The sequence below is a fragment of the Punica granatum genome, chromosome 3, assembly GCF_007655135.1.
Source record: "Punica granatum isolate Tunisia-2019 chromosome 3, ASM765513v2, whole genome shotgun sequence".
Taxonomy (NCBI): Eukaryota; Viridiplantae; Streptophyta; class Magnoliopsida; order Myrtales; family Lythraceae; genus Punica; species Punica granatum.
The window spans coordinates 6,567,286-6,578,166 of record NC_045129.1 but is presented as its reverse complement, the minus strand read 5'-3'; the positions used below and the strand labels follow the sequence as shown (position 1 = coordinate 6,578,166).

Genomic DNA, 10,881 nt, shown 5'->3' with positions numbered 1-10,881 from the left:
TATGTATGTAAAATTCACTCCCAAAGCAATAAATAGTCTCTCATTAATCATTCACGGAAAGAACAAAACATATTAAATTAATAACTATGAAGAAATCCAACTAAAACAATTCCCAAGTTCAAGCCCAATAATGTTCTGTCATTAGTAATTATTTCCGAAAAGAACAAAAAAATATTAATATAAAGAAGCCAAACTAGAAAAAGTCCGAGCCCAAGCCTATGCCCAATTTACACTCAATCCCACTGCCGAGGCTACTAAACAAAAATAGGTCAACAATAAATCGGCCATAACTCTAAAACATTCACTGCAGGAGTAGTCAGCGATGTCTTCAGCTTCTTCTCACAATTCGACGATTCATTCCTCAAACTTCTTCTCATCAATCCCACATTAAAGAGCATATTAATTTCATCGTAATTAAATTCTTTTACTTCTGATTGTTACTTTCAGTGCAGGAGAGGTCAGTGACGACTCTTTAGCTTCTTCTCAGCAATCGACGATTCATTTCTCAACTCCTTCTCATCAATCCCACTTTAAAGAGCATATTAATTTCACAGTAAGTAAATTATCTATTATATATATGTAAAGTAGACACTGATTAACGAGAGAGCTCCGTCCCATCAACGAGAGCTTCCCTTCGACGTTTCCTCAACTCGTGGTGCAATGTCCTTAGCTGTTCCCGCTATCTAGTCTGTTCTGGGTTTAAATAGAAAGCATGCATAACTACAAGACTCCATCAGCCAATCGCTCCTTCACATCTTCCCACAATTTAATAAAACAAAAAAGATAATATCATGTCACTAAACAATAAATGCTTTAAATAAATTTGGTGGAATCCGTAAACATCTAAATAAAACGTACATACACTAAAAAATCCGTAAGTCTCATGATTCATATGATTGATTTAATAAGTTTTCGTGATAAATCTTCCATTCCAAGATTAATGGCCACCTCCGTGCATCCACACAAACAACGAAAAGATTATCACCAATTAATGTATTAATAGTCCAACTCCTCGGTTAGACCATATTCTCTATAAAACTATGTTATAAAAGGATACAACCCATTACATAGTTCATTCGTTCCTCAAAGACTTACTAAATCATATATTACAGATCTCAACTATATACATGATCTAAATGACACTCGAGATGACTGGTTTATCAGAGCACACATCGTTCAGATGTGGAACGTTTACAATATGCATAATGAAGATGACAATTTCTACATCAAGATGATTCTACTTGATGAAGAGGTCGCTATTGCGCTAACTATAGTGTTATTTTACATATCTATATTGTAACATTTTCTCAAAAATTTCCATGCCAAGCTAATTCATGCTGTTGTAAGGAAAAATCTTATAAACAAGCTCAAGCTGTTGTTGCGTATAGATAGGCATCCAACTTCAAGAATTTCGAAGTAGTGCCAACAAACGATAATTATAGGCCAGTCAGTGGGACCTCCAAAGTGTTGTTTCTTCTTATGATGTCCTTAACAGAGGTAAAAGACCCCTCCATCAGGATTCCAAGGCACTATTTTCAATTTGCTTCCTTACAACCGTTGCAAGAAAGGATGGTAAAAAGATCCATTCTACAAGTACCATCGGTAATCCACTTTTAGATATCAAAGACCAAAAACATATTGTTATTTCTCATACGAGAAGACTAATGATCCAAAATTATGTCACCGATGAAGTTTGACATGTTTATATAGACATATCATCTACGATACATAGCCATATAGCAAAAATCTCCCGTACAACTATTTCTTATCTATAGTTGATCAATAGTATTAATATTTCAAAGAATTAAATTAGTGCTTGCTTTTTGTTTATTGGGCTTTATTTCTTGGTGTTGCTCAATCTACTAGCATACATCACTTTATTTTCGAAAATATTGTGGATCGACTCAATTTTACATTAATTTCTTCTACTATCTTGTCAATAAGTTTTTGAATCATTATTTTCGTTAAATCACCTTTGATAGAGTAGGTGGCCATGTTCTGACAAATCATGAAAATGCTTGGTGGTGCTATGGGGTTTTCCGATGAAGAAGAAAGAAAGAGAGACCGAGATAACTAAAGATGACTGGGAGAGTTGAGGGAGAAGAGTACCATAAATGAGGGTTCCATATACGTTTGAGAAATTTGATGATGGCTGAGGGTTGACAGGTATGGAATGAGTAGCTGATATTCTGTGTCCAGGAGGCAAGTTAGAAGGCGGCTAACTGTCGTCGCCAAAGACGTACAAGTTGGTAGATGACCCCGAGGATGGACCACATTACGTTGGTGGGGCAAAGCACTTGGTCTTCCAAATCCAGCACGAAATTCTCATATGTTTATAAAGCTATCACAAAACAATTGGGTAACTTGACTAGCTTTACTTCTGATTGTTCCCCTTTACTGGATTAATTTTATTGCTGCGAATTTATCTCCAATTTATTGTTACTGGAGTTATCGGCACTGGAATTCGAAGTGTTTATTCATCGTCAATATAAACAATTTCCATAATCACTCTTCCACAATCACTTCAATCTATGAATCTTTCATTTTAGAGAAATGTCGTCCGCGATGAAGTACTTCAACAAGTGGGTGAAAGCTCCATGTTTTTAATTTTTCCATTGGTAGCGGATGCCTTTATATCCGAGTTTGCTGCCACTTGATGATTTTGTCAATCTAATTTCAATATTAATTTTTTTAATATATTATATCTGTAGGAGGAAAGCACCCTCCGATAATATATTATATCTTCGACTAGAGATGATTGGAAAATCAAAGTGCGTGTCTCAAGATTATGGGATAGTATGAATACACGTCGAAGGAAAGAGCTATTGAGCACCACCGATATGGTTCTTATTGATGAAATTGTTTAAATTTGTCAATTTTATTATGTTATAATAATTTTGAAATTCCTCATTTAATTTGATTGTTTCTTTCTTTTGCAGGGAAACTACATTCATGCTGCAATCTAGAAAAATATTTCTCACAAGTTTAAGATTATTCTCTGTGAAGCAAAATTTTATTTTATGGATAATTTTTCCGTAACAAAGAACAAAGAAAAGTTAGTTGTGGTGGAAAAGAATGATTTCATGTTGTATTTTTATGCAACAACTATTGTGAAAGAAATTGAAAATGATGATAGTAGTATTCCTCCCCATGTTCTTTAGTTTGTTCTCTTTGAAAGGCCATAGTCTCGATGTGGGAAGGATCTGTTAACCGATAATTCTCCAATTAGCACATGTTGAAATATGTAAAGAATAATTCGCATTAGAAATTTTATTTATTCAATCAAAAGTCTAATCTCAACATTTTTCTCTTCATTTTTCAGATGTTATTGATGTTGTCATTTCAGTGAATCCAATCGAACAAAGAATGACTGATGAGGGCACAGTAGATATGATGAGCATCCAATTACAAGACGCAAGGTGAAATGATTGAACTTGATATTAATTACATTAGCCAATCATGTATTTACACATTATTTTATTTAAAATAGTTATATCAATTGATTATTGCAAGGGAAACAAAGTAAACATCACAATCTGGGATGGCTAATGTTGCACTCTTTGAAGAACAAAAGCATAATAATGTCTCAAAGGTTAATGAGCTATCTTTTCTTCGACGAGAATCAGGGAGTTCCGTTGTAAGATTATCAAATATCATACTGTTATCAATCATAAGCTTTAAATATTTTCATTACAGTTTAATCAGAGGCATTTATATGTAATTTCAGTTACTTTGTCCATTTCTACTTCTTGGTCAAGCAAGATACATTGGAATTTGAATATACTATGGAATTCTTTCTTCTTCTTTTTTCGGTAGAAGATATACTACGGAATTCTAATACTAGAGGACCAGAGTGACCTCACCAGAGGCTCTGAAAATTCTAATTCTAGAGACGATGGGAAATACGCAGGATACACTAAGAACATTGTGTACAGTGAAGTGTTTACTGGAACATTGTGTACAATGAAGTGTTTACTGAATGTGAAGATTGTTAGATTACATGAAATGTAGAGATTTGAGGGAAAATTTAACTAGAAATTTTTTTTTTCTGAATTAAAAATTGAAATGTGAGATTGTTGTAATTGATAAATTACAGTGGATTACGAGAAATGTGAGTGATACTAATAATATAATAAACGATTACTTTTGTAGAGATGATCGTGAATCCCACGACCGTAATCCCTGTTTTCATCTAACAATTCTACTTATTTTAAATGCAAAATTTTTACCAACCACGATTGTATTCTAACTCGAAAAAATAATTACAATTCTACTTATTTTGAATGTAAAATTTTTATCGACCACAATTGTATTCTAACTAGAAGAAATAATTATAATGATTAACTTTTACAACTTCTATAAACAAATACTATAAATTACAATGTAAAATTCCAACTTTACATAAAAACAAACGCCTCCTTAGAACAAATACTATAAATTACAATGTAAATTTCCAACTTTACATAAAAACAAGGGCAAATTACAAAAAAAAACCCAAATTTTGTAAAAAGTCTCAGTTTTATCATAAATTTTGTTTTGTAACAAAAAAAACCATAAGTTTTCTAAAATGTCTCAAAAATGATCTCCGTTATAACTTCCGTCAAATTTTGCTACTGATGGTGGATCCCTTTAACAGTCCACGTAGGTCACACGTAGGCAAAAATTGACGGAAGTTATAACGGAGGTCATTTTTGAGACATTTTAGAAAACTTATGATTTTTTCTGTTACAAAACAAAATTTAGGACAAAATTGAGACATTTTACAAAACTTGAATTTTTTTGTGTAATTTACCCTAAAAACAAACGCCTCCTTAGTGCATTTCAACGGTTCTCTTATGATTTGTACATAGTTTTAACTTTTTCTTTATTTGACCTTCTATATCTAAATATTGATAACTCGTATAAGAGAAAATTTGTGCCCACCAAATAAAATCGTAAATCGTTACGCCAAAAACATAATGAAAAACTCAAGCAAACCGATTCTAAACAAATATTTACTTCTCATCGTTCAGACTTCTACTTCTTTATAATTGAGCTTCCGTTGAAGATGCTTGACTCATTGAGTACTAAGAACAGTACCAAATAATGATTTGTATTGATCCTTCCTACCCTCTTTTTATGCGATATTTTTTATAAAATACCTAACTCATTAAATCCATTCGATACCTAATTGATATTACTAAACATTAAAAGTAAATAATCATACAAATTATAATATTTAATATAATTATTTCTATTATATAATTTTCTTAATACAACCTGTGCAACGCACGGGCTTAATTTCTAGTAATCTTTAACACCCATTCTAACATATGTTAAACACTCATAAGTTGGAAAAAAAACTTAAAAAAAAAAAGCATGACATTAAGGCGAATTTCACAACTATTAATAAAGTAGCTACTAAACTTATTATTACTGCGTCGTCATCGTACTTAGGGAATTTAAGCTACAAACTTATGTATATCCTAAGAAAAAGACGAAACATGGCCAGCAAGCAATATACATGATTGATCAAGCTAACTTTGTAAATCATGATCAACTAGTGGTGGCCGTGGTGGCCAGGGAGCTTTTCCTTGATCTGGTCGAGGACACCCTTCTTCTCGTGGTGCTCGGCGGTGGTGTAGTGTCCACCAGGGGTGGTGGTCGAGGTGGCCTGGGACCGGTCGTATTCGCCTCCGTGCTGGCCCGGCAGCTTCTCTTTTACCTTCTGTTTCAGCCCCTTCTTCTTCCTCCTCCCTCCGTGCCCATCGTCTTCCGACTGCAAGAACACCAAAAGAAATGATAATACATACACACGAAAGTAGTAAATGGAAACAAAGGATTAGATTAAGTTGATCTCATTAAGATCACGTACCGAGCTAGAACTCGATGAGCTCCCGGAGCGATGAAGCATGCCACCCAAGGTATGGTGTTCCTTGTGAGGCTGATCATGGTGGAGGCCACCGCCTACACCCGTAGCACCATATCCGGTAGGGGCAGTCCCATATCCGCCAGGATGGCCTGTGTGGCTGATAGGGTTTCCAAACTCGTCCGTCCTCTGGATTACGTTCCCATACTCATCGGTCATGGGCATCGGGTTACCGAACTCACCGGTCTGCCGCACCGGGGTGTTATCATACTGGTTCTGGAAGTGCGCCATATCCGTGAGCTACCAACTGCAATTCTTGGACGAGATTCGATTTCAAATTGAGCTGAAGAGAGTCCCCTGGCGAGTGGATATATAGAGATGCACATGAACGTGCATGGCACATTTGTGACATCTCTGGCACGCATGCAGCGGGAAAAAAGGATTGTGATGCCACGAATTTTATGGAGGACACGTGGCAGTTGAATATGAATGACACGCTCCACAACTCATGGAGTGGAATTCAACCTTGGCTGATCGGCTGCCATAAAACAAGTCGTTTGGGGAGCAGATGAGGCCTCCGCTAAGTGAGCAATTACTTACCTGAATTTTTCTCTTTCCGGTGAGATAATTTTGGTGTTCTCGATTTATTAACTGATTAATCTCCACTAACGTGATAATTCTGGTGTTCATTAACTGATTAATCTCCACTATTGTCCACTAATATCAGCTTAGCCTAATCTCCACCATTGTCCGCTTAGCCATGCAGCATGCCACGGCGTTCTCAACTTATTAGCTGAGCCTTATCATGAGTAAAAGAAGTAGAGCTTTGTCGTTTTACTTGAGTTGACAACACACGATCCCATAAGTCACCTCAACATATGACGACTCTGTCCTATGATTGATCTCAACAAAGGTGCAACGGAACAGGAGGAGGGCATGCGACCGTGGTATACGGGGACAGGCATCCTCGTCGGATCATACAGGTCCAACATCAAGTACGTACAAAATCCCCAGTCCGTCAGTTAACAATGAAATCTTTTACTCATAAATAAAAGAGAAGATCATCTACATGAGCAAGCAACTGATCTCTCTAGCTTCTCCTTTACATATAACAGAAGAATTAGACCATAATGATAATACACCAACATAATTACTGCACATATAAGAAGCTGGGCTTGGTTAGCGTGAAATCATAACAAGTCTTGAAGTTGTTCTCATGCATCAGGTCCTGCAAAAGATCACAGAATAAATACAAACATAACAGAGCAAAGACACAGAAAGCCACATCAACGAGAAGATTACCTTTCGAAAAGCCAACGGAAGATCAACCACAAAGGCATCTCCGTATCGGAATAATATTCACCATTCCACAGAAACAAGAGACTCGTCGCCAAATTAGGCATGAGATGGCTCAATATGAAGAAAATTAGCCCACACAAGCCACTTTGAGCTAAAATCGCAAAAATGGTACTAGATACAGGGCACCATTACCAATGGATTGATTGGAAGGGACAACGAATCAAGTCGGATCATCTGCCGAATGAATTACCATCCCTCTATTTCTTCGGTAGAATTATATAACCCGATCCAATTCTCTCCCAATTCATCAGTGGAGAAAGTCGGCAAGTCTGCACTTCCATTAAGACGAACATGGCTCGGAATAACTCGTGCAATGTCATTTTTACTATGCGAAGCCATATAGTCCCTAATTTTGGCAATAATCATTCCTTCTTCAAATGTTAGGAAGCTATCAGTCTCAATAAATTTCATCTTCTCCAATTTATCAGATACCCTCCAGAAACGATGCAAGCTCAGTGCAGGGCCATGCCTACCTCTGCATGCATGACAAATTAAAACCTTCTAGTACAGTAAACGAAGGAGGGAACAACTCTCTTGCTGAAACCAGATAGTCGACCAAAGCTTCTATTTGGCGCGGCAACATGAACACTTCATCAGCTCCATGTTTTCCAGACCATTGTTCAATCTTTCTGCAAAATAATGGAATCACCATGTCATTTACAAAGAACTGTGATTTCCATTTCAGTTCATGGGTTACTGTGTGTGTCTCAAAATCAGCGGGCAGTCAACGTATGGTTGTCATCAAGATTTTAGGAGTCTAACCGGATATAGACAAGACAATAGCAAACGATGTCTAGGTGACCTCTCACATGCATAACAAAGGAAAGAGAACTTGATGGAGGATCAGAAAATCTATTTTCCTTCTTTTTCTGGGGATAGTTCACAAAATCTATCTTCCTCATCAGTGCATCCTGAACTTGGATGTTATACGTCTTTGCATTCAAAGATCCCCCTACAAACGTGATTTATATAGCCAGAGAGGAGGAAAGAGAAAAAGTCATTGATGAAATAAATGATAAACTTACCCCTGCTGAAATTGTGTGTCGTTCCTACTACCACAGAACAGCACCTTAATGGCAGGTCGAAGAGACACCTTCAAAGATGGCTCCACAAGACTACCAGTGTCCAAGCAGTAATTGCTACAGTACCAGGAATTTGGATTTAGTAATATTATTTGCACCACCGGGCATCTGGTCCTCAAATCTTTAATTACAGTTCGGAATGACAGTTCATCCTTCGCATTTTGCAGAATTTGATTTGCAAACATTTTCTCCAAGGTATATTTCCTGCATCGAGAGGAAAAGAAAATTAGCTTCACCTCAAACTAAAACCAAAGAAACCAACCATTGCAACATCTTAAAACCATCATTCATCTGTATCATGAACAAAATTAGGCCGCTGCAAGGAAAATTATGAGAAGCTGTTGCTTACCTGAATATGTCATTTGATCCCAAAACTGGCAGGTCAGTGGATATGAGACATTTGTACAACCTAACTCCACCATCAAGAGGTCCACCCCCATCAGAGGAAGGATAAGCTCCAAGAAGTGCTGAACAATAGGGACACGCAAACTCCACCCACTCTACAGTTGCTGATAGATTGTAAGATTTTGCCATGAAAACATTCCCAAGGAAGCCATTTAGAAAGGACTTCTGGTTTTCCCCGAGTTCAGTTTCTTTCACAGGTTCCAGGCATCGATGCTTGTGTTCAGATACATCACACGGATAATCACAGACTTCAGAATTCATTGAGTGACTCATGTCACAACAATGTCCAATTTCTGATTTCCCAATCTGAGCTGATTCACTATCCGATGCTGGAAGTTGACAGCACAAAGAATGATCCTTCACTTCTTGTCCAATAGCTACAAATGGAAGGTCTGATTTTGGTGAAATTTCACATACTTGGGATCCATCACATTCTGGAAATTGACAACCCAAGAAATCGTCCTTGCAAACGATGACCGCAGAATGATCCAACAAGCACCTTCCCTTCAAAGCCGTGTAGGACTTAGCATACCTCGCAACCAGTTTCTCGCTGACACCTCCAAATGAACAACAGCAGCTCCCAAACCAGTTGTCTGCTGCCTCTTGCCAATTAACTGATGGCATCTCCACAAATTGTCTGCAAGTATAAAAGAAGTACCATTTGTACCACGAAAATTCCACATACAACAGACAACAAAATGAAGCTGTAATTCCAAAAGTGCTATAAAAATTTGCATCCAACCCATTCCCTTTCATTTTTTCTCATTGCATTTTCCATAAACATAACCACAGAAAGCATGAGCCTTCTAGTCTAACAAATTCAAAACTAACCGCAGTAATCAAAAAGTCGTGGTAAGGCCGCCAAGGCACATTGCTCATTAAAGAAAGACGGCGGTCTATTTTGAGCACAGACAAACTCGTCGAAGAAAGTTTCACCAAGAAACTAAGACGAAAGACGAATCGTCGGAAGAGCGGTAAAAGTGATAAACAGCAAAACGAAGTCGATCAGCAGCTGACATATCTAACCTGATAGGACTCCTCGTGAGCTTGCTAGAACAACTTCTGCAATAGAAGTCCACTCCTCCATTAGCAGACAGAGACTCTGCATCTGCCATGGATTAACGATTAAAAAAATAAAATTGAGATATCAACTTCACAGCTGAAAGCTATAATTTTTAAGCGCAGGGGCCAAAAAAATGGGCACAGTTGAATTATTAAGAAAAGATTCTTAAACAAAAGCCTGAACAGAGTAAAATTCTGATGCTCAGGCTTACCGGTGGCCATTGAAAGAGGCTCCGAATCATCCGATTGCAGCTTTCCTCCTCCGTCTCCGGCTAAACTCAGCACCTCGTCGAAGTTGGAGACCAGCGGGTGGTCCACCGGGAGAAGGAGCACGACCTTGACCTCAATGTGGTCGTCCAGGGCTCTGAAACTCAACGGACACTCGTAATCTATCAGGACCTTAGGCACCGGAGCCCCCAGGGAGACTTCTTCTCCGGTGGTGTCAGTGGCGTAGCTCACCTGAACCACACTACTCGTGGGATTCAGATCAGCTTTCAGGTCGCGGCATTGGTGCTTAGGATTCGTGAAGGGATTGAAGAGGAACAGCTTGAGAGTGGGGTGGTGTGATTGGGCTTCCCAGGTGAATCGCCATTTGCTAGGGTTCTGGTTAACACCTTCCGCCGACGACATGTTCGGACTTCTCCGGCGTACTGAGGGAGCGCGCGAGCTTTCAATTGGCGGGTGGACATGACAATCGAATACAACATTGGGCCTGAAAGGGTGATGGTGAGCCCAGTGGGCCTAACAGGCCCATTAATCTATTCCAAGGATGTTGGTCCACCACGAACACCAGAATATCTCACCGCCGAGGGATGCATCCGAAGTGGCATGACTCTGTTGGTTAAAAGCTAAAACGCGCAATCAAGAGAGGAAATAGCACTATGGTGCACTTCTCGCCTAGTAACTAAAATGTCACGGGTTCAATACCCAGTGAGACTATCTGTGCCCCTTTATTAGATATTTAAGATTTTTTATTTCAATATACTAGATCAATGGATCTCTCTTATAACCGAAAAAAAAAAGAAGCTAAAACGTACGTGGACGCATTATTTAAACTTGATTTCAATGAATGGTTTCTAATTAGTACACATTATTAATACATATTAATTAATTATATAATTATTA

At 37.9% G+C, this 10,881-nt stretch overlaps 2 protein-coding genes across 3 annotated transcripts; both read right to left on the bottom strand.

The window, feature by feature from the left end:
• Positions 1–5,217: 5,217 nt before the first annotated feature.
• LOC116200847 (dehydrin Xero 1-like) lies at positions 5,218–6,199 on the bottom strand. The gene is made up of 2 exons (XM_031531781.1): positions 5,855–6,199; positions 5,218–5,758 (listed from the first exon to the last, which is right to left on the bottom strand). The coding sequence occupies exons 1-2, from the start codon at positions 6,137–6,139 to the stop codon at positions 5,540–5,542; spliced, it is 504 nt and encodes a 167-aa protein (XP_031387641.1). The 5' UTR covers positions 6,140–6,199; the 3' UTR covers positions 5,218–5,539.
• A 667-nt stretch (positions 6,200–6,866) lies between these two features.
• Positions 6,867–10,429, bottom strand: LOC116201846. Of its 2 annotated transcripts, none has more exons than XM_031533275.1 (6): positions 9,969–10,429; positions 9,721–9,796; positions 8,639–9,331; positions 8,233–8,493; positions 7,151–7,836; positions 6,867–7,076 (listed from the first exon to the last, which is right to left on the bottom strand). In XM_031533275.1, the coding sequence occupies exons 1-5, from the start codon at positions 10,384–10,386 to the stop codon at positions 7,677–7,679; spliced, it is 1,608 nt and encodes a 535-aa protein (XP_031389135.1). In that variant the 5' UTR covers positions 10,387–10,429; the 3' UTR covers positions 6,867–7,076; positions 7,151–7,676. The 2 variants fall into 2 exon arrangements, with proteins under 2 accessions (XP_031389135.1, XP_031389134.1); XM_031533274.1 differs by having other exon boundaries at positions 9,721–9,802; positions 9,969–10,428.
• Positions 10,430–10,881: the final 452 nt, after the last annotated feature.

Coding starts and splice junctions, on each gene's coding strand:
- LOC116200847 (XM_031531781.1), bottom strand. CDS start 6,139: ATGGCGCACTTCCAGAACCAGTATGATAACACCCCGGTGCGGCAGACC. Junction 5,759..5,854: donor GCTCATCGAGTTCTAGCTCG/GTACGTGATCTT, acceptor GTGTTCTTGCAG/TCGGAAGACGATGGGCACGG.
- LOC116201846 (XM_031533274.1), bottom strand. CDS start 10,386: ATGTCGTCGGCGGAAGGTGTTAACCAGAACCCTAGCAAATGGCGATTC. Junction 9,803..9,968: donor GCCTCTTTCAATGGCCACCG/GTAAGCCTGAGC, acceptor AATCCATGGCAG/ATGCAGAGTCTCTGTCTGCT. Junction 7,837..8,232: donor GACACACAATTTCAGCAGGG/GTAAGTTTATCA, acceptor ATTATTTTGCAG/AAAGATTGAACAATGGTCTG.